Raw genomic sequence first — 26,946 nt, 5'->3', positions numbered from 1 at the left:
AAAAAAAAAAAAAGACTAAATTCCTCAAATCATGTGCTAGTTATTTGGTATGATCCTGCAACGAAAATATAGACAAACGTCAATTTGTTTTCTTTACTACCAAAATGGTTGTAACTTTGAGAAACTTTAAAGCATTGGGAGTTGCAAGAAAAGATTTCAAACATATTCGAACTAATGCAGTATCAAAAGGGTTGCAGGCTATACTATACTTTCCATTTACTGATTAAAAAAGCATGCTAGCAATAATCAACTAGACCAAAGATCGTACCCTGATAGATTAACAAGAACTACATCATTAAATTATGTATACTAATTTATATATGTGTAAAAATTAATAAAAGCAATACAGTTGATAAATACAACCAGCTCTTAAGTTTGCAGATGGAAAAACCTATACTGCAAAAGAAGAGTAGTGGAATAAATAAAAGCTACACCAGTCTAGTAAGACTAAACTGGATTACAAGTTAGACAAAGTTCAAAATTACAAATAAGACTTGAGAGGATAGCCAAAACTAATTGCTTAGCGTTTTACTTTGCTACAGAATTTTATATATAACTATACCAAGGATTCCAATTCATCGACGAGCCATCATGGCATCTCATTGCTGGTAGACAGCAAGCTAGAGCCAGCGATGGAGGTTGCACGGGAACCGGCGATGATGGAATCTGGGTTGCTACAGCCAGCAGATTTTTTATTGGGATTGTATGGTGATGAGTTCAGTGCCCTACACAAAAAGGCATGCAAGTTAAACCTAACATTCAATTAGAGGAAGAAGCAGGCAAGAAAGAGAAGAAATATAAGAGAGTTCAGAGAATTAAGTGGGAAATTCTGGAAGTCATTGCAATATACGTTAATCAAATGTGTCGTGAATCTCATTTAAACCTACAAGATCCTCTTATCCATCAAGTAATTTACTTATTTACAAGCTTTGCATAGAATAGCCCTTGAGGACTTAGAATAGTCATACCACAAGCATCATTGACAAAGCTAATTCAACAGATATTGAGTTAAATTTACTACAAAATAAAGCATAAGTTGAAGAGTAAAGAAATGGAAGGAAACAGATTTACCTTTCCTTACGCTTCTCCAAAAACCGAGCCAAGGATGCTTTACGAGCCTGTGGAACAGCTGCACACAAAACCTGGTTTCTTAAATGTTGCTGCTATAGTTAACTAATATAAATACCTAAGCCCCATTGATTAACAAAATTGGAGGATACTAATGCTTCTGCTGCTAAAATGTCTTTCACATACCTCATACATGGGAAAGCAAGCAATTGTGCAATTCAAAACATGATAATCGAAAGCAGAGCAATAAATAGAAATCAAATACAAAAATGATAGCGAGGCCAAGATAATGCAGTTAAAAATAAAAATACTGCCAGCACCTCAGAACTCGTTAAATGGCTTAAGAATATTAATCCGCTTCCCATATTAGTATCACAATAAAAACAATAGATCAGCCCAAAAAAATAAAAGATACCAAGAAAGTCCAACAGCAAAACAAGAAAATCCATAAATCCAAGACTCAAAAAGATAAACGACATCAAAGCTACTTATAAGGAAATTCTAGACAGATGTTTTTGTAAAGGCAATTTTTGGATGCTAAAAATATCAAAACCAAGTAAGTGACATATACCTGATGGAATCATGGTTGTGGAAGTAACAGGTCCAAGTGAAGCCACCATATTTAAAGGTTCCACTTTGTTCACAAGATTTGTTGACATGCCTGCAGTTTTAGAAACCTTCAATTCATCATTGTTACTAGAACCAACACCTGACTGGCCAACCGGATGGGAAGAAACAGAAATTGGGCTTGAAAGGGCAGAGCTAGATTGTGGGTGTATGGTTTGGTTCACAAAAGCAGCATCTCCGCTTGCAAACTTGGAGGCAGGTGGCTGAACTGGAAGCCTTGTTTGTGCCATGTTACATGCATTTCCGGCCAAAAGCATTATAGCCTGAGCCTGATAAGGTATATAGCCATCAAATGAGACAGGTAAAACCATGAAAAACTTTCTCAGCAGAGAAGAGAGAAATGCCTGAATTGCTTTAAATTCAAAAAGAAATAAATTATCCAAAGACACAAAGAAAGGGTGGACCTTCTCAGGAGTGATATCATCAAAGACATTCACTGTCCCTCCATAAAAAATAGTTAACTGAGGAGCACCCCCAGAAGCCTTGGTACTGAACCTATCAATGAAGAAATCCAAAACACAGAAGCAGCTTCCTATATCATTCATTTCCTCTGTTATATTTCTCAACAATAGAACTATAGGTCAGAAAAAAGTATGAAATTATGACGGATATTATATCCTTTAGGTCTACTTAAAGGTCCATTAGATTCATACCATGGTTCAGTTGTCCCTGCCGCAAAACTACTAGAAGCAAGAAATGAACAAGGAGCTGCAACAGGCACACCTCCAATGAACTGCTGCTTTAAACTAGCACCAGCCAAGTTCTGACCAGCACCAGCAAAATGAGTCTTCAGGAAAGGGTTGCTCATGCAAATTGGAAGCATCTTAGCATCATGAGTAAGATGCACATGATGGATGTTCTATTGGATAAAAACAAATGTCAACTTAAACCAGTGTCCTCATTATTATGTGTTTCAAAATGGAAAAGCCGTATCTCAATTTGTGAAGATAATTGCATGAATATTGCCTTGAAAAATGCTAACATGCAAATTCACGCAGCCTGTTAGTAAAGCATATCATAATTAGACTGCTCTTGTATTCACATGCGTAAACAATGAAGCAAACACTTTGACGCAACAAATTTCCCTTTGAAGGATAGATCCAAACCTGAGCTTCACCAGATTGTCGTTTGATATCAAATGCATCGGCAGAAGACATTACCATATACCCAGAAGATGCAAGGTGATCAGAATTGACTTTTGGCATCTTCTCATCATGGGAAGTCTTAAAGGGCACGAAAGGAGCAAGGGCAGACACCTTGTTTGATAATGGCCATGGAACTCCGGAACTTTTGACCAACCCTTTGAAGCAAAGTCCAGTCAGAATAAAGGATAATGCATTTTACAGTTAACTCATCCTTAAAACAGGAAACTACATTGAAGAAGCAAATCTTACCCAGAAAACTTACTTTATTTGGGCAACACTAACATAAAAGACTGAACTAACTCCAAACAGATACAGTCTTAAGGGGGTTCCAGTTTGGAGCCAAAATTAATTGAAGTTAAAACACTTCCTTTGTGAATCTTATATATAAGAACTAGGTCAAATTCCAATCATGAATGATCACATTGAGTCAAACTTTCTTACCGAACTTTGAAGTTCTCTCTCTCTAACTAGTAATCAGACCAGACATCATTTATTTCTCATCCCTGCAACTGATAATTCAATTAAAACAAGCACCCCTTTAACAAGAATGGCAATTTTTGACTCAATTACCACACAAAATTGTACTTACTCAAAAGGAAAAAAAAATTACTGGGCAGACAATAAGCCCTATACTATTAGAGCATGGCAAACTACCCACAGAATTCAGTCACCTACTAATAACAAAAAGTTTACACATCCCCTTCCAACCCTATTGAAAACTAACTCATTTGTATACAAGACCCTAAATATGACATCAAACTCAGCTAAAACTTGCATTGCTGTATAAATTTGCATAAAAGGCTCAGAAATAATTACTAGCAAACAGAATTAACTGTAATTCATATAGAATCCCAATCACAAAACCAATACTAGACCGAGGACAAAAATTTTTAACTTTGGTCACCAAAAACCAGCAAAGCCAATGTGATTCACACACAAGAAACATGCTAAACATAGTTCTGCTTTTCTACAAATGACCAAAAAACAAAAAAGAAAGGGAAAGAAAAAAGAGTGAGAATTTTACCAGAGTCCTTGAAGCCTTCGACAGCTTCTTCCTTGACAACAATAACAGAGTCCTTTAAATTCAATCCCAAGAAGTCTCTCTCCATCTCAGAATCAGAGTTTTCAAGAAACACCAAAATTCAAACAGAACCCAAATTTCCAAATTTCAAACAGAACCCGCAATTCAGTAGATCAAAAAAGAGCTCAACGTTTTCTGCTTTATCACAAAAAGAAAAGAAAAAAGACAAATCCCAGAATCCCAATTCTCCTCTTAAGCACCCTCTTCAGCAGAAATGCTTTAAACAGATGCAATAGGCAACACAACCAGACAAGGAGCAAGGACACAGGGAGAAAGCGTGTTGCTTATAAGCCCAGTGTGTGTTGTGGGTGTGAGTGTTTGCTGCGGAGTATTTTATTGTGAGTTTATAGGAATGGGCAAGTGGATGATGGGTGCTGCGTTTCTATTCTTGAGTTTTGTATTCATTTGAGCTGATCAGTTTTAATTATTTTTTTAGTACTAAAAAATTGATATTGACACCACATGAGAAAAAGTTTTGGACATTACTTTTTTTTTTTTTTTTTTTTAAAATGACTAAAATCTCCTTGAAAAGGAAAAATTGTTGTATGCCTAATGGATCCCACATGGTTAAACACTTGTCTTATGATATGCCTGGTTCAATCTTTTATGGTACAGATTGAAAATTGATAATATGTAAAAAAAAAAAAAAACAAAATTTACTCCAAACATCTAATGCATTACAGTTCAATCTTCTATAGTACAGATTGAAAGTTGATAATATGTGACATGTACAAAAATCTAATCGCATAGAAACTATGTTAATTTTCTATAGTCTGTCAAGTTGATTAGAAACAAAATTTACTTCAAAGTCCTTGGCAATTTTGTTTGATGACTCTAAAGAGATGATTCAGAGCTGGACATGGTAAATGATTTCTTTTAATTATTGGGTGTAATAATTGATGCTGCAAATATTGATAATTGGTAGAATTTGTAGTGGTTTGATTGTATTGAATGAGCCTAAGATGCTTCATAACCTGCATAGGAAGAAAGACACTCGTACTTATTGAGTACTAATAATTGAATCTTGTAATTTATATAAAGATTTAACAATGATCCGCATGAAGTGTAAATCTTGTAATTTATGTTCGAAATTTTCTTATAAAGACAAAAAAAAAAACGACCAGTATGCGCTAAAAGTTCATTAATTTTAGTTGAGTTGATCATTTCCTATTTGATATGCCTTTTGATGTATTTTTGCTTGTTCTCCATATAAAGTTTTAACTTATTTTAGAGTAGTTGTGATTCTATGATGCATTCTCAAATTGTTCATACTTTTGAAAACTCTTAAATGAAAATTATCTTATTAATGCTTAACTCAACAATCACCACTTTTTCTCAATAGCAAGAGACTAAAGTGACAGTTCACTAACAAGAAAGATATGAGTATGAGTTTTTAAACACAAGTGGTTGAAGTTTAATGCTGATAATAAAGTTGCAAAGGGTTATACTAAATTCATGTGAGAAGAAGCAAGTGAAAGTAAACTGCTATGGTTTGCATTGATTTAAATGAAATTGGCTTTAACATTGGTGAAGTATCACCCTAGATTTGTGCTTTGTTCAAATTGGTATAATCTCATGTTTTAGCATTGAATGCTTTCAAAAAATCAAACTCCATATAACATATATTCTCTATCACCATAATTGTTAACTTCTGAAGATGAATAAATAATGTTAAATGTTAAAAAAGAAAAGAAGAAAAAACAGTGCATATTGATAAATTAATTAGTTTGGAGAAGTGTAATGCAAGTAACAAAAATCACATTAACATGTGGATCTAGATACTGTCTCAAGACCTTGTTCCACATATACTGAATTCATGTAAACATCATAGTACCAACAAGATTTATACCATTTTTCACTCAACTAATACCTAGTTCATTTTTTTAGTTTTTTTTTTTAATACCGAAGAGAATAGATGCCTAATAAGAAATTAAATGAGGGACATAAAACAACCATGACATCTCAACCTAAGATGCTCTTTAAAGAATTCGGTGGCTCGATAAACACCTTTCAATTTGGATGTTGACCCTGATTCGTCTTGATAAGATGATATGCACAAAAATTGTTTACTCTCATACCACATTTGAAAAAACACCTATCCAATGAGATTGAAATGTCGGTTGGCTTCATTTGCTATTCATTCCATTTTTTCATCAATAACAATCCACATAGCACTTACTTGAAAAGTACCAATAAAGATCTATAGCTATTGTTTGATTTTTCACCATTTGACAAGCATGTGAGAGGTACGAAAAACGCACAATCACAATCCACAAAACCATGGTCAATCTTGTAATTTCAATCACATAGAAACCTTGGTGGAGTGGAAAAAGCATTCAAAGGATTACTTGCATTGTACAGCCAAAGCAAAGTAAACCAATACTTTAAGTGGTGGGAGCTACGCAGTACTTGATATGGTTCGCATGAAGATGCTTTTACGGATTAGAAAGGTCGATGACCGGTCAAGCCGGTAATGGAACCACGTGCGCAGCTATTTAATCCATGCGTTGCTAAAATCGTGCAGCCCACCTGTCGGTGGTACCACAGGTCTATACTGTCACTAACTCAGAGAGCGACACGTGTACACGTGTTTTAGCAACTCGTGAGACTATACTGGCTGGGGTCGGGCATCACGTGGGATTACTCGACCTTTTAAATCGGCCATTCGTAAATATCCAAAAACTCCCCGGGCTGAGGTTTGCTAAAACGCCCAGGCATGGCACGAAAAGTTGCGTGACACGGCAGCAAGTGGGAAGTGTGGATAAGAATGGTGGTGGACCAGTAGGGGTTCAAATTAAAAATGCCCCTCAAAGTCTCGTAGGTATGTTAGCACGTGAGGATTTAAAAATTCAGGCTTGATGGTTATGGATAATTTCAGAAACCTTCCCTAAGGTTTCCAACTATTTTGCTATCTTCCATTCAAGTTTCAAAAATTACATTAACATCCATTAGAGTTAATTATTTTGTAACATTTAGACCCGATCAGTAATTAAAAACTAATATTAGGAAAGCGAAAATATAACATGATTCCACCATTACCCTTCAACTACTACATTATTTAGTTAATTTAATACCAATCTATGCATTAAAGAGAAACACTAAGATTTGATGTTTATGATTAAGAATCAAATCATATATAGTATCAAAAAAGTATATAATTTTATATTTTTCATCGAATGTAAGATCTAAATTATTCTTTTTGGTTACATATCCATTATTAAACATGATCAATAACAAACAATCAAAAAAATTTGCAACGAAAATATTACAGAGAGAGAACTTTAACATCATAAATATTCTTGTCAATATATTAAGGTTAGTTGTTGATATTTTTATGGTATTAAAGATTGCTCTTTGTAATGTTTTGGTTGCATTTTTTATTATTTATTGTTGAGCATGTTTGGCAACAAATTTGTAACTGAAAAAAGTAATTTAGATCTTATATTAAGTGAAATATATAGAATGATATACTATTTTTGGATACTATATGTGATTTGATCTCTAATGATAAATAGCAAAATTTTGTTTTTTTTAATATGTGGACATGTATTAGATTAACTAAATAATATAGTAGATAAGGCCAATGGTGAATCATGCTATCTTTTCTCTCCTCATATCACTTTTAAATTGTTGGTTAAACCTAAATGTTGCAAGATAATAAATCTCAAGACAGGTCAGTGTAATTTTTAAAATTTAAAGCGAGACTAATGAAATAGTTAGAAACCTTGAGCAGGTCTCTGAAATTATCCCTATAGGTTATTGTGGAAAAATTTATGCCTGAAATGTGTGCTTACTACAAAATGGGAATGATTAACAATACAGGGAGAAATTATTAGCATTGGAGATTTATTAGACGTCTCTAGATATCTTGCCTCGTTCTCTCTCCATCCACTCATTTTTTCTGGCCTTCTCTCTGCTTTCAATTTTCTCTCCACCATTCTTCCAGGAGATCTTGATCTCAAGTCAAAATCTCCGTTCCTCTTCCTCTATTTTTGTTTTCGTTTAATAAAGTTTCTTTTAGGATATTCTAATGAGAGTTTTTTCTCTCCTAGTATTAACTAGTGAAAGTTTGCTTCTCTTCCAGGGTATTCTAGTAGGAGTTTTGTTTAGTTTTTTGTTATTTTTCTTTATATTTGAGAGTTTTTTCAAATATATATGTTAGATTTAGAATTTCTTGAGTTTTCTCGTCAGATTTCAACATTGAATTTGAACTTGAACTAATTAGATATCAGATTTGAGGGAATAGACATGCACAGATATTTGTGGAGTAGTTTGTACAAGTCAAATATAATGATTTGTGATTCACAGTGTAATCTTTCTTATTTTGTAACTCTTATATGTCTAATGATTTTCCAGATCAAATATATCTATGGCATGATCTATGTATTTTCTACCATTAGTGCAACCTTTTTTGTCAAACAAATCATATTGGATGATGTTTAGCTAGTTTAATAATAATATTGGCTTCTGTTTTATCAAATAAAAAAGGGAAATTTATTGGTTTTGGTATTAATTAGTCAATGTCAGCATTTGTTCCCTCATTTCTTATCCATTAATGGTAGACTGATTTAAAATGGACGCATGCTCGTTTTGTTCCATAATTTCTAGAAAACTAATTGAATTGTGAGTTTCAACAGAAAATTCTCTCGACACATTTTATCAATTACATTTTTACCTTATATGCATTACATCGCTGCAGTATTTTTTTTTCTATAAAAACTGGCACTCCAAACAAAGCCTAGATTTCTAATGAATTTCCTAATGGATGTCCATTTATTAATACAAATAATTTACTATATAAAAAAATTTACTATGTAAAAATACATAAATCCACATTAATTGCCTCTTGCACTTAGACACTTCTACAAATTAACTTCACTTTTGCAAAAGCTAATACATAAGATCCCTCTTAACAAGTAAGTAGTAAGTATCTACCAGTCAAACCCATTTTTTCATGGAACATGTAATTATTGAATCTTGATGAGGTGGCAGTAAATGAAATAATATCAATATGACTATCACATTCAAAGTACAGCAAATAATGCACACAATGGTGAGATCAATTTCTTGAAAATAATTGTACAAGTGATTTGTTATTCCTTCAATTCTTTAATCCTGTTTCGATATAATTGGAATTCTTAAAAATTGAGCTCTACACACATCTTATACAGATAGGTCCAACCATGTATTTGCACGTAGACTGTTTATGTTGCAATCTAGATTTTCTGTTAAATCTCGCTCACCAAACATTCTAGTTTAATAAGTTAGATGTCACTATATATCACTGGTTATACACAGAGTAGGAATAGTAGTAGTTATGTATTACTACTAAGCTAAGTTCACATTTGCAATAGTGACAATAAAGCAGAGGTGGCAAGCCGACAATGCTGTCGTTTGTGGCTTGCACTCAATTGGTATCTCTATTGGAAGTATCTCATGTGAAATCTTATTGTGTCACTAATTCTTGCTTTTCCAGTTTTTGCTCAAATTTATTTGTTGACACACAAAACACCTTTATCCATATTCATCTTTATCTCATACATGTTGCACTCTAATCCTGAAATTTACAGTTTCCCACTAGTGCATAAGTTTAACTTAATTATACAAGAGCTGATGTTACTGCCACCACTGTTTTTAATGTCACAGCACACTCGACCCAAGGGGATAACCTCTCACGAGCAGCCAACACTTCTTATTAATTCATGAAGGACACTATAGTTGCTGTAGTTCAGTGAGCACTCGTTAACGTATAAATTTTTGGAAAAAGTGTTATTAATTCGCGAAAACATTTATAGTTTGAGTAAATCTTATATACGTTGACAGTGTATATACTATCACGGTTAAATGCATGACATATATGCGAAATTTAGTTTTCAAATTCAAATTCAAATTATGTGTCATTTATCCAATGATGAAAGTGTATATACTATCAGTGTATAGAAAAGTAATTCTTATAGTTTATGAGGTACAATATATGCGTGAGTGTGTACATTCAAAAGGTAGGTTATTTGTAATTTAGAAATCAATTTATAATTTCTCTCTAATAACCTTTTCTCTAAATTCTTATTCTGCTAGCTTAAACCAATTAATTAAGTAGTCTTGTTTGGATTGTAATTTTTCAAAGAAAAATTTTTATGTTTTCTGTAACCACATTTCTTAATTATCTTTTTACTTCATATATATAAAATCGCTGCAATATATATTTTTTATATATATAAAAACTCAAAAAAAAAACAATTTAAATGATAGAAATGTAGTTTTTACCTGACAATGATAGGGATAAGATTTTTAGTTCTCTTGTCCAACATATCTTGTAACACTCCCATTATTCTCTGTAGCCAAGCGCTCATTACTCATTAGAAAGTTGAAAGCGGACACATGAGATAGTGTCTTAGGTTGATTTATGTTGTGAAAATTCATATTGATAGTATAATCACTGATTGCTGCCTATTTAAATCCATAGCATAATCAACTGTTGTTTTCTTCCTAACCATGGTATGATTTTTCTGATGAATTCAGTAAGAATAAAAACTTGGGACCAAAGAGCGAGCACCAATAAATGTAAATACTTATTCGAGAGATCAAGGGGAAATTCGAAACCTTTCTAGAGGAGGGAGGAAGAAGAGGTTACCACTTTATGATACAAGTTTTTGTAATGCTATAATTCAACTTTTTATCATCTTTTACATATGACACCGTTTTATGTGTGTTGATTCTCAGAAGCATGGTTACCCCAGTTTGGACTGTATATTTCACATTTTTTCATTAATGTTGTGAATAAATATTAAAACATTTTCTCATCATCATCTTAGGAAATTATTGGAAAAATTAAATTTCAGAGCTGATCGGTTTTTCATGTAAAAATTATATTGACCAACGTTAACATTTCAGCCAAGACAACTAATTCCAATAACCGGCATCTCAAGCAAAGAAAATGGCGTATAATGTCTCGGCTTAAGCCAACAGATTACTTAACATTGTTTCCTCTTTCAGAATTAATTTGCCAAATTGCTCCTGTGGTTGAGCTTCACTTATTGGCTTTTAGCACAAGAAATAGGAGCAAGTAGGACAAGTTTTTTTTTCTTTTTTCTTTTTTTATGTTGTGAAGGCTATGACAACTTACTCAAAAGAATTTGTTTTATTGTACCATATCCTTTGAAGGTGTAGTGCAGCAAATTAAGTAATGAAAGTAAAAACTGTATAATCAAATAAAGTCTGAAAAGATTAAAAGAGTGACTTTTAACCTTTGAATCAGTCCTTACATTATTCTTATATCTTTCATTATCTCTTTAATTTGTGTCATGATCAAACCTAACTGGCTATGAATACTGGGTAGAGAAGAGGTACACTTGCACAGGCTCAGCTACATATGTGACTCTAGTCAATGAGTGCCTATCAGGAGAAAGCCCTAGCATTCAAATAATTAAGTCTCATTAATTGTATGTTAACCCGGAAAAATATTTATTCGTCGGTGCACCATTGCCAGAAAAAAAATTGAGTGCGTTTGGATAGCCATTATTTGGTCAAAAATTATTTACTCACCTCACAAATACAAGTTTTAATATACTTTTTTATTTTTCCAATCACCTTTATTATCACCGTCTAGACCAACTTCTTGACAAGGTTAATAGTTAGTCTTTGGCTAATAAAATACAGTTAATTGGATAAATAATGATCCCACAGTCTTACTTAGTTTGTATTTAAAATAAAATTAGAAGACTTTACAATCTTATTTGGAGCATTGTCATTGATAAAAAATCAACTGCTAGACTTGCTAAGTAGTTAATCCGAACCGTGATAAATTTTCTCCTACTTTGTGGGTTAATTTGGTTTTACGCCGCTATTTATTTAGTTCGGTTGTATGGTTGGTGAAATCAAAATGTTGTGAATTGTAATTTATTTGCATCGACAATTTTGAGTCATTTGTAGCCTTATCAAAAGAAAAAAAAAAGTAATTATCGAGACCTTGGCTACAATAAGATAGCATAAATATGTAGGAACCAATTTAAAATCTTGTTTGGATTGCCATTTTTCCTCAAAAAATTTACTACATTTTTTGTGAACATATTTTTTAATCACCTTTTCACCTCTCATACATCAAATCACTGCATTACATTTTTCTATAAAAACTCGAGAATTTCGCAATTTAAAATGGCAAAGACTTTAACTTTTTAACTCTAAGCGAGCGTCATGTCCTGAAATTTCGGACTCTTGCATCATAATTGAGAAGATAATTCTTCGATATACAATTATTTATCAAGAAAGAGATCTGCACCTCATGAGCAGCACAAAAGCAAAGAGGACATAGGGGAAAATTGTATGACGTATAAACCTAATGCAAATTCACATGTAGGTCGTAAACCATTCGATCCAAACAAATGTCAAAATAATAAACTATAGCAAGTAGCACATGGAAATCCAAGGAGCTTATACATCATCCACGAGCTTGTCTAAATAATATGTTTCCTAACATGCGAATGGACTTTTGAAAGTATGTGCTTAGTTCGTGCACCTTTCTTTTGCGGACATCTTGAAGTTGAAAATATGAGCTTAAATCCGTGGTTTTGTTGTTTGCATTCGACCTAGAGATTTGTAACTTTTTGACGACCATTTGTGTCATACACTAAATTCTATGTTTTAGACGGTACCTAAAACAGGCAGACGTTGAGTATTGGCCGCATTCGATTTAGAATAAAGAGAGAGCTTGTTTCTTTTCCTCCCTAGAGAAGAGAAATTTTTTTTTGGATTTTGAAAGAGAGATGGGTTGAAAGAAAGAACTGGGTAGGTGTAGGAACATATTAGAAAACAGACACAAAACATTTACTTTCGAGAGAAAAAGCTTTATTTACATTCAAACGTATGAGTGCAAAATTAAATATTCTAGGAGCAAAGTTTTTAATGTATGCAAAGGATGTTATCAGAAAATTTCAAGATATAATGGCAAAACCTAATTTTCAAGAACTTGGGGTCGGTGGTCCCTCACCTCACACGGCGCCATGAATTGAGTAATTATGTAATTGTCAAACATGGTGCATGACATAATTCATGGTCCAGACGTGTTTAATTTAAATTTGGATAGATGAAATTGATTGTCGAGCACAAATTTTAAGGAGTAAAAACATTTGTTGTGTTTTTATTTGTCGCTATTTTGGTGTCTGTATTTATCGTGTTAGTGTCTATATTTGTTGCACTTATGCATAAATTGTTTGATGCAATTGAAATCGACAATTGAAGAAACCACCTCCCAGTTTTGTTCCACCTACTTTGATGATACGTTTATATTTAGGTGATCTTTATGACTACTTAAACCACAGAAAGAAGATTTGTGCAATTTTTCCTGCCTTTTCTACCAGTTTGCCAAGTCGCATGTTTCCTTTCTGTCTTAATCGCAGCACCCGGGGCAAAAAGATGATTTAGATTTTTCAAGCGTAAGAAATTCAGTAGGTGTAACTAACCACCATTTTCAATTGTGTGCGATAAACTAGACAGTGACACGCTAGGCAAACAGTCTCCGAACGTGTCTGTTTCCTTTCGCTTCGTTTAATAATTTGCCTCTTGACACCCATTTAAAAAGGCACGGCTTGTTCTTCAATATTTCTACGCCAATGAGCATTTGGTAAGAATATTGTCGGCCACCAACACTTAATCAATTGATGAATGGAAGAATAAATGGTCTAAGAAAAGTAAATAATAGTCACATGTAATACATTGACTTGATTTAGTAATTTTTTTTTAAGCAGAGGAAAAGTGGGATTTTAAGAAGTAAGGAAGGAAAGAGAGAATTGAATCAAGAATTTTTAGGCGGTGTTTGAATTTTAATTTTCTATTGAAGAATTTTTATGTTTTCTTAAATACATATTTCGATCACTTTTTATTTCACATATATCAAATTAATACAGTATCATTTTCTGTAAAAATTTCAAAAAATAACAATTCAAATGGGACCTTACCGGACCAAAACCTTGTTGGCATAATTTTCTTAATCCATAGAGTAAGATAAATTCATTTGTTTAAGTGTTTATTTGAGCATGTCTTATCAGTAAATCAATTGGATGGCAGATTATAGATTGAGCAATCAAATTTGTTCCGCATGCTTTTTGTGGTTTGGTGTAATTGAAGGCTTTTTCCCTCAACAACCAAGAGACCTATTACCAATATGACCAATAAGCCTTCGGTTTACCCATACATCCTTGAGTCTATTCAACAGTGAATGACAAATTTGGTTCAAGAAATCCCAATGAATGGGAATAGGTGTATGATTGAATCATACTAATATAAATACGTATATGTTAGATTATATGTTGTGGTGAATTGATAATAAATATGATACAATTTTACTGATCTTATCAACCTCTAATTTCCCTTTTTTTTTTTCAAGGGTAGAAATATAAAAGCATGTGATATTTCCGGACAAAGGATTGAGGCTAGATTTTAGAATTTAGGATACAACACTCTACTATAACCTTGTTTGGATTGCCGTTTTCCGTTGGAAAATTACATCGTTTTCCGTGATCACATTTCCCTATTACCTTTTTTCCTCACATACATCAAATCGCTACAGTAATTTTTTCATGAAAAATCATGAAAAATGCAATCCAAACACAACAGCTAGCTTGTGACACATTTCCTAAGTCTTTGTAAATTAATGCCTATTGAAACAAAAATTAATGCCTATAGATTAACTTCGTTTTGTGCGGTGGAGAGGAGAGGGCATATTATCCAAAAGAGTGATTTCTCCTTATTATATATAATTATTTATGCTGGCTAGCACTAGCAGTTGGTGGTCAATCTGAATCTGAATCTTAATCTTAATCTTATCTAATCTGTAATGACGAAAAAGAAGAATAAAGTTTGAAGAACAACAACAATATAAAGAGTAACCTCCTCGTTTTCTTCAAGACTTTTGACATCTTTAGAAAGTAATGTTGCTCAATAGCTTTATTAAAGATCAATTTGCACACAAATTATGATTAACTTTTTCATGCAAATAAATTCTACCTTGATGCAAGGAAACCATAAAAGGTGCTTGCTATGTTGGGGAATGGTGCAAAGAAAACGGTGTAAGAGATGATATATAACCATGTAGAATTTCTCAATTTGGGGTGGACAGGTGAAGGCATATTATATCCCCTAGATTTGCTTTTCCAACTTGTTATAAAAAAAAAAAAGGGCAAAAATTTTGCATTTAAGATATCTGCGGAGTGGCAAAAACTTTTCAGAGTAAACAAAAAATAAAATTTCAATTTTGTTGGTTTCTATGAATATCATAGTCTAGTGTCTTTACTACACACAATGATCTGTTCTTTATTGCCAGGGGTTACGTTGACCAATAATATATATGTTTGGATGCTTTAAAATATTGAACCACACTAACATAGAATAAACTGTATATAGCCATCACTGCTGGACTTGATTCCATCTTCGCTTCTTTCATTGGCTGCAGAATTGTTTCTGTTTGTTTATTCTGCTGATAAAAATCCCTAATATAAAAGCAAGAAGGTGGTTTGAGAACCAGAGACATGTCTTTCATTTTTCATTCAAAATCTTGAAGAATCGTCATAGATTTTCCTTAACCCTATTATGAACTTCTGAGTCTCCTATAAAGTCGTTGACAAAGTGCTCGCTTAAAAAGAAATGTTTTGCACGTCTTTTCTAAATTGACCATCATTAACTATGAAGGCCAGGGTGGACCCTTTGTTAGTTTCAAGGTTGGGAAAGGAATTTGGTTTGAAACCTCAAACTCTGCTAAGATTCCCATTGTATGTTGGACGAAACTTAGGGAACAAAACTTCTTCACAGGAAAGTAATCTAATGAACAAATCATATGTTGATGTTGGTTCCAACCACCCTTTTGCCTTACTTTTGGGTTTTAAGCAAATATTAGATTGGTTGTTCTACTTTTTACCTTTTAAATCATGTGACATCTAATATTTACATGGCTTTCTTTTATCATCATATTACCCATTATTAATTTTCTTATATCGTGGTATATCTATATATTTGTATGACTAGTACATATATCATATGATCTACAAATCGATCTATAGATTAAGTCTATTTAAGTATTTTCTCAAGTTTTAAGAGCATATAGGGTTAGTAGTAAGTATTACGGTATCCGCTCTGTGAGATTTGTCTGTCCTACCTTTATTTGAATAATCACGAGCTCTTGCAATTTCAAAATCTGTTTCAAAAAATATATATAACTTTAAAACTTTTTGAGCATGACGAAACCGTGAACACCTAATACACAAGAAAAAAAAAAGAAGACAAAACCCTCATGTAATCTTTAAATTTGACCTTAAATAATCTCGCAGGCCACAATTTCGTTGTTGTTTTCATGAATTTTATTCTTAGATGTAGTATAGTGCGCCTGCTTGGTTTTACTTTAATTTTTTAAAGATGCCATTCATAAAAGCTGATTTAAGAACCAAATAGTTTTTTTTTTCCCACAATTATTTACGGGCAAATACTTAGTAGAGAAAGCATGTGCAAATATTTGATCTAAGAACAAATTTTAACAGAACAAATATACTAGTAAAATCTACATATTCTAACCAAACAAGAACTTTATCCGATCTCTTTCGTTTATTTTTAATTTTACAGGAACCTATATCTGATGATTCTGATCAAAAGCTTTGACCCTACATCGGGAACCATTTTTTGTTCCAATCGGTTTAAATTTAAAAGCGACCTCACATTTTGTGAGTGGGGCTACTGCCCCTTTTTCTCAACCCCACAAATTGTCCATATCGATGGCAAATGAAAATGAAGGTAGCTGGCTAGATTTCAAAGATGATTTTATTTCTACAGCAATTGCCTTTCAAGTAGATCAAGAATGGTGGTGGACAAAAGCAATATGCTCTTGATTCATGGTAGACGAAGAAGATGCAGTCACATGTGAGAATGCCAAAGTCAGCTATCAATCAATTAATTAACCAAAGTGGGCATTGATGGGCTATAATTTTTTAAGGAGAATATTTTTTCAACTTATGGGTTTTGTAAACTTTAAGCATGGGATTTCATGACTAACAAATGATAGTAACACAATTGATTGTGAATGCAAGTATAACATGTATTTAATTTGTGGTTAATACCACTTTGTCCCCCCAAACTTTGGACGATTACCCACTTCAATCCCTAAACTTCAAAATGGGACACTTAAGTCCCTAAACTTATAAATACGTCTCACTTAATTTGTGGTGCAAATGAATTTGACTTCCTTTGCTTGGGTAGCCTTGGAGATTTAAACATAAACACACAAACAATTTCAATTTTGTAGTTAGACTTTGGAGGTAACTCTTTGAGTTGTTATATAATTTTGTTAACCTAAGGTATCAAAACTGAAATCATATGTATACATATTTGTGTCTTTTATGGTTGGAGATATGATTAATTAAGTTGTTTGTACTAACTAACAAACTCTCATCATTTTGCAAGAGCGATAATATATATTGAGTGGTTTGGTTAAATTTCTCCCTGGATACAATCTTATATCTTACAGGGATTTGGCTAAATTGAAGTAATGAGAATTGGAGTTATTTAAAAAAAAAAAAAACTTGATTATGAATTGGTGTATAAGATTAGAAGAAACTTATCAAAGCAATTCCAATGGAAATTAAGTAGTTGAGGGAATTAAAAAGGCATCATTGTCTCTTCTTTGCAAAGCACACTCATATAAAAGCAGACCACGATGATTTCTTAATAAAGCAAATTACAAGAAAGAAAAACAAAAGAAGAAAAGATGCAGAGTCACACCCATGTTCCCTTCTTTTATTGGCAATTGAGTAGTCACGATTAACCATCAATTCCCTTCATCCATTGAGCACCACTAAGCTTTTATACCACTAATAAGCATGCATGGCCCTTGTCAAAGAATCCATACTTCCAACTTAACTTTTTTCTAACAAAGTAGACATAAGAACATGTAAATCACATTGCCTGCTTTTTGATGATCATTTCAAGTATCATATCTTCTTTCTTTATTTTAAGGGGGTATCTTTGCCTGTGTTTCTTGCACATGTTGGAGCCAATAGATCAAGTTTCTTTATTCTCATTGAAAATGTCTTTACAAAACGTTCCATATCTGGCAAGGAACAAAGTCCTTGAAGCAAAAGCTAACACAGCCTTGTTTGGATTGCTTGCTTCCGTCGGAAAATATTTTCGTTTTCCGTGATCACATTTCTCTATCACCTTTTTCCCTAACATATATCAAATCGCTACAGTAATTTTTCCATGAAAAATGACGGAAAATGCAATCCAAACACATACTACAAACAGTCTATACATTTTCACCAGTGGATGTATGATACATAATCCGAATTTGAATTTAAAACCCAAATTTTACAGATGTGGCGTGCATCTAACCATGATAGTTTATACACTGTTAGCGTATATAAAATTTACTCTCATATATATATATGTGCTTACTTATTGCATCGTGTCAAAACTTCTAAAGGGCTATGGTCCTTTTCATTAGTCATATTAGTACAATATATGCTGGATGTTTTCTTCCCATATGATATGTATGCCCTATTGTGGGTAAAGATCACTTGCCATGCCAAACCAAACCACTCACACAAACATTATTCGTTGGCTTTTCTCATTTGATGCGCAAAAATGGTGTGAAAATACCTGCCAATTTTTTATTTGTTATAGCCAATAAACCCTCCATCATGGTAGGTAAAAGTCGTGACTAAGCACTCGACTTTTTTTTCCCCTAATGTTCTTCAAACATTGATTTTAATTTTTGTAAACCATACTCCATCTCGTGCAAGATTATTTTTGCCTGTTCAACCTAACATTTCATGAGCTAATCGATAGTAACTACCTAAACTAGAGGGCAAATGTAAACAAAAAGGGCTGCTATTGACTGTTGAATCAATCATGTCATGACCCAATTGACAATTAACTAGCTAAACTAAAGGGCAAAAGATACCAAGAAGTTGGGCCAACGAACATTATCCTTATTTAGGCCAACTTTCTAACAAAAATTGCAAGTCTTGTATCCTCATTTAAATCCTGCTTAAGGTCCATGGGATGATGACTTTGACTTTTTCTGGAGTATTTTCCTGCCCAACAAGACGGTTAGCTTGTTCATGAAATGACTTGGATTGGTATCAGCCTAGATGTGACAAAATTATTCTATTAGATCGAATAAGTACATTCGATCTAATAAGTAGGTTGTTTCAAAATTGAGAATTTAAACTGCAGCCCAAATTAATGCCAACTGAAAAATGGAGACTTACATAGAAGATTTACTTAATACATGGGTCAAGCAGGACTGGGCACTGTGATGAGCGGTTTCCATTTTCTTAGAAATGGGGCCTCCATCCTGATCAAAGTTTGCATAACTCATTTTCATAGACTTCCTGCTTACTGGAAAAAAAAAGAACTCAAATTGATAGACAAATACGAAAAATTACCATTGAATAATCGGCTTATCCCCTGATTTTTAATTTTGAAGAAGAGTTTTTTCTAACAGCAATTTACTGCATATGGTTAAGAAGGGTTTTCAAGAGGTGTTTTCTAGTTCCAATCCCCTCTTCCCCCCTCCCCATTTCTTAAATCCCATCTCTCTCCTGTTATAGTTGAAAGATAAATCAAATTATTTGATACTCGAATCGAGTTTACTTTGGTACGAGTTCATTCAAATTTGATTAGTTAACTAGTCAAGTCAAGTTTGAAAAAGCGTTTTGTATTCGATAATTTTCAAATTTGATAAAAAAAAAACTCGTTCAAATTCAGTTCGGCAACAAGAAGTTAAGTTTAAATAAAATTTTCAATTCGTTAAAATAATTAAACAAGAGTGAATACTAGGATTTTTAATTTGATTAGCTTCGATTTCACCCGTACCCTGCTAGAAAAAAACTTTACAAAAAAAGAGGTTTTCTAACTAGGGGTATTGGCTAAAAGAGGCTTCAAATAGATCAGGGCGATTAATATGAATGTAGGCATTATAACTTGAAAATTACATCTTAAAGGCACGGATTAGAAAATTCCTTTTCAAAGAATTGAAGTTAGATAAAATAAAAAAGTACTCAAGTGGAGAGGACAACAAATGTGGGTATCTACTTGTGGCTGTTAAAAAGCCTGTGCATTATTCAATGCCCAATGGACACCCATTTAGATGTTAGAAGGAGTGTATTATTTAATGCCCAATGGGCTGGGTTTCGAACAACGCAATCTGAATCTTGCTGAATGAGCAAATAAAATCTTGCAGGGCCTGAAAAATACCTTATCAGATTAGGCTTTTTGAATTTATACAAAACAGAAAAATGACTAGGTTTCATTAATTCATTTTACTTTTGGGTACAAACATTACCAAATAAAGAGACCAAAGCGGTTTTGTTTGGATTGCATTATTTTTTGGATTTTTTTTTAGAAATATTACTGTAGCGATTTGATATATGTAAAGTAAAAAAGTGATTGAAAATTGTATTCACGAAAAATATTGCAAAAAAAAAAAAAAAAATTGCAATCCAAACACAAAATTCTTGTGAAGGCAAAACAAATTTTGGAGAAAGGAAACAGATAGAAACTGAATGGATTAGGTTATAAACATCTCATTTATTAATCAACGAAAAGGAACCTATAAAATTTAGTGTCATCTCACAATATTTGATTAGTTTGTAATTTTTTTTTTTGAAACAACTTTTGTAATCTTTTTAGTATATGTGAGAGGTGTTGAATCCGGGACACTTAGTTTGTAATGTTGATGCATTGTATATTTGTATTTATCAAATCCCAATTTATATCAAAAAAAGGAGTTTTGCTACCCAAATATAAAAAAATAAAAATAAAAGATGAATAAATAAAGAAATCTTTACTAGATTCTTGGCTTTCTTATTCTGATGTAATGTGAACGTAAAATTGGAAATTTGTTCGATGGCAAACAACCACCAGAAAAATGAAAAAGAAGACCATGGCAAAAATATTAGAACCCATCCCAAGTGCTAAAAGAACCTGATATCTATCCAAAATTCTCTTGCTTTGACAAGTTCCAACTTTACAAACATGTATTCTGGCACCCGACAATGTCTGTATCTGCTGAAAATGACTAAAAAGCAAAAGGTTGCACACAACATTCGGAAGGAAGAAATATATTGATATATGACTCCACAACCTTGGGACAACAGCAGAATGGACGATGTAAAGAATTATGAGATGCTGAAAATTCTTCAATATGTTTGCTTCAGGTTGGGAAAACTGAAATGGGGTTCTGAAATGGAATACTGAAATTCATCATGACGCAACGGCTGAACCAGGAACAAGGGGTTCACTGACCTCCAGGAGTTCGTTGCGTAGACCAGTGAAAACAACTGAATCTGTTTCAATAGGTCTAAATTTGATTAGAGCTGAAGGAACCAGTTCCTCAACTTCAAGTGTTATTGCTCTCTGTCCTGCTGCAGGAAAACGTGGGATCACCCGCCGTTTTACAAGCACTGGATCTAATAGTTCAAACTCCAAGCTTTGTTCCTTGAGCGCTGAGCTGACAAACTGATGATACAAAAATAGCAGGGCACAAAATTAGACCGCTGGGATGGAACCCGCAACAGACATGTAATGGTGCGGTAACATTCTGATATATCTAATGCAGAAAACAGAGGTAACACAAAGTCCAGACAGGCAAAATACTAACATTCATTTACATCGGCACAGACATGTATCTGATATTACTATAGCATAAGTGAGACATTCAATATAGTAGGGATCATAGTACGAGAACAGCTCTGCCTGCCCTATCAAAGCATATCCAGTAATATGAGAATAGCACTGCCATTCTTGAATGCCCATTCACAGGAGATCATACTCCCAGGTATCTAATAGACTATCATCTTTTTGACCACTAGAAAGTTAGGAGTTTTGACTGGGCAATCTTTGGGGCAATCCTTCTTCATAAAAATAGCATTTTTCTATATTCATTTGGCTAGACATGAACCAAAGATTATTAGTACCCCTCAGATAAGAAGCAACCAAAGGAAGATCAAAACCAGGAGACATAAATAATAACATTTTGTCGGTCCTTTACTGACTGAAATGGAGGAGTTAGTCTGATGCTTTAGGATTCATCAGGCCCATATGCTTCAGATAACACATTCAAGGATAGGATTAATACGAGTCCAGGACAAAGCAAAAGAAGGCAATTGAGGAACAGACAATGGATTCCATTGAAGCCTCATTTACATAGGGCTTTAAAGAAGATCTACAATGGCAAATAATCCTCCTAAGAAATTAGAATCAGCCAAAACTGTCTGCACAGAGAACAAGAACAAAAAATTATCAATTAAGGTTATTGCAAAAGTCAGGAATTTATGTTCAAGATGAGTATTATACTAGAAGGGTCAAGACAACAATGTACATCTGGAAATTTGCACTTCCTTCAGAATCCAACAACCCTTAGAAAACATTGGATATGTTGATAGAGAAAAATAATCAAAGAAGCTGTATAACAACTCCTATCAACTGGTGAAAGGGCCACTTAGTACACTAGGCCATTAATTACTTTTAAATCATTGAGAACTAGCATTTTGTTTTCTTGAAATACTTAAGCTATAACACATATAACAATTTGATAAGAATGTTGGAGGACTAACCTCATATAGAGCAGTAGTTGGCTCTGAAGGTAAAAAGATGCCTTGAAGCACCACTCCATCAGGAAACTGCACTCTGATAACAGTTTTCGTGAATCTCTTTCTGGCAGCTTTTGCCTGCTTTTCCATATATGATCTAGGAATTAACAGCTGGGATTCTCCAATCTTCTTTTTTCTCATATCCGCCTCTCTCTTCAGTTCTTCCCGAGAAAGGTTATAGAAAGAATCAGGCAGTTCAATTTTTGCTGCTGTGCTTTCTGGAACGGAAAAGAAAACCCGAATCTGGCATGCAAAAGGACAATACAATCATCAGTTTAAGACAATGGCTGTAAAAATAAGTACAGGAATAACAGTAAAGTAAGATTAGCTAATTAACCAAGAGATTTGATGATAAGCCAACATAAAGCATTTAGCATATAAGCAACATACAAAATATAAAGTACAATCTGTACCTTCAGAAAAGGATTAAATACGACTTCTTGGTACAGTGAGATGTAAAACAGGAGGTTGAACAGATAAGAGAGTAAACCAAGAGATGTTCCTACATCAAAGGTGTATAAAACGTACTTGAAATGGAAACAAATTATCAGCGACGAAATTACAATAATCAATTTTAAGGTCTTAACTTACAAACAAAAGGTCCAAGAGGGAAATTATCATTTTTTCAATTTTACCCCCTACTTGGCAGTATGCAAGCAATGCTCTTCCATCTCCATCCTCAATGTCAAAATTCTCAAGGATTCTCCTTTTCTTTTTCCCAGTATTAAGAACACCATGGAATGATGGGGTTCAGCATTAGACCTCTACCACTTTTATGGGACTCGAGGTATCCACAAAAGTTAGATTTGCTCTATAACATGCACAAGTCAGGGTTTCACCGTTGTATAGAATCTCAAAGATATAATTGACATCAAAGCTATCAGGAAATCATCCTTGCACATCTTTTCCTGAGGTTTTCAGCTTTTCTTTGTAGTACTTATCCCTTCAATCTTGGACGGAAAAACTATAACTATGACTAGTTAAGCAGTGGCTACTCCTGGGACTTTATTCTTGCAAAATGACAAAGATCTAGCGACTGCAATTACATTGTGAAGTATATTTCCAGAAATTGTATGGAAAGCAACTTATATTGGGGTTTTCATGAAACTAAGAACTGATTGCGATGATGCTCTTCATGGGGTACGATAACAGTCAATTAAACAGTTGAAGAAAGTGGATGTTTCCCTTCCAGAGATGAAACAAAGGTACAAGGTGGGAAAGCAAGATAAATTACCAAAATAAGATTTTCATACCAAGTAAGAGGCCTTAGGAGACGTTTGCAGAAAATACCAAACATTCATTTGCTCCACATTAAGCATTATAGCAAACTTGCTATGATATCTACAATTAAATATCTATTCTATGTGGATGCCTGAAGCTAATTTACATGGTCAACACAACTCAAACTCTGAAAACCACTAGTCCCAATGCCTCAGCAATGAAAATAATAGTATAATGGTGACCATATATGCAGCATTAAGAAAGGGCCATGTTCAACAATCAGCTTGAGTTGTCTCTAATAATATATATGTTACGGATCTTTTTTTTCCAGCAAAAGAGAACAATAGAAAAACATAATCATAAATTCATACCATGAGCATGCTCCATCTTGATAGGTGAAAAAAATACTCTCCACATCACAATTTTAGTTTCAACACAAAAAGAGAAAAATCCTGATCTAAGGATATAATGCTGCTTGTACGTATCTAGTATTTTTCAGACAAAATGAAGGTTTTTTTTTTTGGCTGAAATAAATGTTAATACTCAACATTATTCACCATCATATTGGAGATCTTCATTGTTTCATTTTTTGTTTTCCTTGGGGTACTGGTCCTTCAGAAAATGCACCAGGAGATTTTGAAGAGCAGGGGCCCCGGCTATTAGGAAGAAAAAAAGTTCATCCATCAAACAGGAGAACTAAGGTTATGACCACAGCTTCATCAAGAAGCTGAAAGTTTTCTTTTTTATTTTGCATGAATATGTCTACTTGGATTTAAAGATCCAAAAATAAATCATAATGTATGCAAGAATTTCTGTTTCGTCTCTTCCTAATCCTACTTGATTATCATCCTAGCCTATTTAGCATCCCACAAGAAAGAGACAAGTTTAGAAGCCAAAATGGGTAATACACAACATATGAAGTAAAAGCACAAGCTGTTCCAACAATTAACAAAGTAAGTGACACTGCAGTAGACAAAGAATAACTACACAACAAAAAAGAGTTAAATAAACAAAACTCTATACCTGTCTGTCAATCTCCTTTGGCTCGTCTGGCTCATCCACCTTAGCTGGAGCTGTAGACGGTGATTCTTCAACTTTTTGCGGCTCCAGTAAAGAAATTGCACCCTGGATTAAACCAAGCTGCTCCTTAGATGGAACATCCATCACAGCCCACATTTCCTCACCATCTTCATTCAACTTAAACCCCACACATTCCAACAATTCCACAGCTCCCACAACATCACCTATCGCCTCTTTTATCTTAGGATTCCCCATCCTAATCTTCCTAAACTTTCCATTTTCTGGCTCCCTAACTACATTCTTCAAAAGCTTAAGTACCACATCCATTGATCCCTCAGACGGCTTCCCAGAAACATATGCACCAACACAAACCTCCAACTCACCTTTTGCCTCCTCCCTGCCATCACCATCATCAAATTCCTTCCCCAAACATTCACTTTTCACCTCGGAAGCTTTCAAACAATTTTCAATATGGCCAGCCACCTCCTCTTCAGAACCATACCCTTTACCACAAACAGGACATTCAACCACATTTAACTCATAACCATTTGGATTTCTCTTCGTAGACGTAATCAATGAATCAAATGGATCAAACCCATTTCTCACCTTCCCATTCTCATTCGTATGAGTCTTTATTTCACTCTTTTTGTTCTCAATTTTCTTATCAGAGAGATTGCTACTACCATTCACGTTAGGTCTAGAATTTGATGAACTTGATGAAATCTTGCTTTTAGTGGAATCAATAACTGGTGGTGGAATAATTCTTGAAGGAATGGAACTTGTGGGTGCGGAAGATGATGGTGCAGAAGAGCCCAAGGTTCTACCCTGGCCCTTGAACTTACCTGAAGAGGAAGAAGTAAATGGATTGTTGACTTTCTTCATGAACCCCTTGACTTTATCCTTCATATCATCCATCTTTCTAGAACCCGCTTCCCTAAATCAAGGATGCTGCTGAATTCAAGCTAACTTGGCCAAAACGATTCAAGGGACTTCAACAAAATCTATAATTCTTGCAGAAAATTAGAAAGAAAAGTCTCTGAATTCAAGTACCTTTTCTGCAAGGATCCAATTCAGGATTTCGACGGCTGTGTATTGCTTTTTCCACCAATTGGGAGTTTGGTACGGGTTTTCGTATTGAACTTCAACAGAATCTATAAATTCTGGCAGAAAATTAGAAAGAAAAGCCTCGGATTTTCAGGTATCTTTTCAGCAAGAATAGATTTTGAAGGCTGTTTATTACTATTTTTTTTCCACCAAATGGGAGTTTGGTTGAGGTTTTTGTATTAAAACAAAGGGATTACAGGGTATGGAAGTATACAAAGGAGTGAAAAATGGGCAGAAGAGTCGGAGAAATCTAAGCCGGGAAGGAAGAATTTAAGGAAGAAGAATTTGGGCAGGCTATTAGTTAATAGGTCGGCGACTGATTCTTTAGGAAGGAAAAACCTGTAGCATGGATTGGCGCGTTGCCTGTTTTGTTGTCATAGGGCCCACTGATCCTCGATGTTATGCCATGTCAGCTTGGGTTTCTGAGATTGCATTCTTATCTTTGGGTTAATTTTGTTGTCATAGGGCCCACTGATCCTCGATGTTATGCCATGTCAACTATGAAAACTGTCCCACTTAAGTACAATCATCAGCAGAATCCTCAAAACTAACAAAATACTAGTCATTTGAGCAGCATGATTATATGTTGCGAGATTGTAAAAGGGAAATTAGATAAAAAATAACCACAAGAATTCTAAAAGTTAGATTGAAGAAGGATTTTGGGGAACCAAAACAGGAATCGCAATATAGTTTAGGGAGTAAAGTGTTCCAATTTAGAGTTAAGAGATCAAAGTGAGAATCGAGATCCTGTTTAAGAATTAAAGTATTTAGAATTTAGAAACCAAAGTGAAAATTGGAGCATAATTGAGAGCTGTAAAATGAAATTAACCTTTTTTTCTTTGAATATTATATTGGAAGGGTCTAAGAAATGTTTGTGCACTTTTGTTTTCTTGGGGAAAAGTAATGGTTCCCAATAATCAAGGTTAAGGTTGGTATAATAATATAACACCACTTAAAGGTAGAAGTTTCTTATTTCCTCTTAGAAACTTGACTAGAGTTAAGTTTGGTTGGCACTATTATATTTCTTGTTGGAATATGGGTGTTATTTGCT

At 33.8% G+C, this 26,946-nt stretch overlaps 2 protein-coding genes across 5 annotated transcripts; both read right to left on the bottom strand.

The window, feature by feature from the left end:
* Window positions 1–292: 292 nt before the first annotated feature.
* On the bottom strand, window positions 293–4,290 carry LOC113753558 (protein TIFY 6B-like). 4 transcript variants are annotated; one of them, XM_027297742.1, is made up of 7 exons: window positions 3,865–4,288; window positions 2,802–2,995; window positions 2,349–2,554; window positions 2,100–2,184; window positions 1,640–1,964; window positions 1,072–1,129; window positions 293–725 (listed from the first exon to the last, which is right to left on the bottom strand). In XM_027297742.1, exons 1-7 carry the CDS (start codon window positions 3,947–3,949, stop codon window positions 590–592), a joined length of 1,089 nt encoding a protein of 362 aa, XP_027153543.1. In that variant the 5' UTR covers window positions 3,950–4,288; the 3' UTR covers window positions 293–589. The 4 variants fall into 4 exon arrangements, with proteins under 4 accessions (XP_027153543.1, XP_027153544.1, XP_027153542.1 ...); XM_027297743.1 differs by having other exon boundaries at window positions 2,100–2,190; window positions 2,349–2,458; window positions 3,865–4,287; XM_027297741.1 differs by having other exon boundaries at window positions 2,100–2,190; window positions 3,865–4,286.
* A 16,579-nt stretch (window positions 4,291–20,869) lies between these two features.
* On the bottom strand, window positions 20,870–26,214 carry LOC113754147 (plant UBX domain-containing protein 2). Its single transcript, XM_027298498.1, has 4 exons — window positions 25,842–26,214; window positions 24,795–25,725; window positions 22,515–22,793; window positions 20,870–21,417 (listed from the first exon to the last, which is right to left on the bottom strand). The coding sequence occupies exons 2-4, from the start codon at window positions 25,704–25,706 to the stop codon at window positions 21,163–21,165; spliced, it is 1,446 nt and encodes a 481-aa protein (XP_027154299.1). The 5' UTR covers window positions 25,707–25,725; window positions 25,842–26,214; the 3' UTR covers window positions 20,870–21,162.
* Between the last annotated feature and the right edge of the window lie 732 nt (window positions 26,215–26,946).

This window comes from Coffea eugenioides, chromosome 11 (genome assembly GCF_003713205.1).
Source record: "Coffea eugenioides isolate CCC68of chromosome 11, Ceug_1.0, whole genome shotgun sequence".
In the NCBI taxonomy this organism is placed as follows: domain Eukaryota; kingdom Viridiplantae; phylum Streptophyta; class Magnoliopsida; order Gentianales; family Rubiaceae; genus Coffea; species Coffea eugenioides.
The sequence above is the reverse complement of the archived record's forward strand: the minus strand, read 5'-3'. Positions and strand labels throughout refer to the sequence as shown.

What these genes read in the sequence shown, in the direction of transcription:
- LOC113753558 (XM_027297741.1), bottom strand. Translation starts at nt 3,949, where the DNA reads ATGGAGAGAGACTTCTTGGGATTGAATTTAAAGGACTCTGTTATTGTT. An exon ending in CGAAGGCTTCAAGGACTCTG is followed by an intron (nt 2,996 to 3,864) that starts GTAAAATTCTCA and finishes TTTGCTTCAAAG; the next exon opens with GGTTGGTCAAAAGTTCCGGA. An exon ending in GCAGGGACAACTGAACCATG is followed by an intron (nt 2,191 to 2,348) that starts GTATGAATCTAA and finishes CTTCATTGATAG; the next exon opens with GTTCAGTACCAAGGCTTCTG.
- LOC113754147 (XM_027298498.1), bottom strand. Translation starts at nt 25,706, where the DNA reads ATGGATGATATGAAGGATAAAGTCAAGGGGTTCATGAAGAAAGTCAAC. An exon ending in CAAAGGAGATTGACAGACAG is followed by an intron (nt 22,794 to 24,794) that starts GTATAGAGTTTT and finishes TTTGCATGCCAG; the next exon opens with ATTCGGGTTTTCTTTTCCGT. An exon ending in CAACTACTGCTCTATATGAG is followed by an intron (nt 21,418 to 22,514) that starts GTTAGTCCTCCA and finishes TTGTATCATCAG; the next exon opens with TTTGTCAGCTCAGCGCTCAA.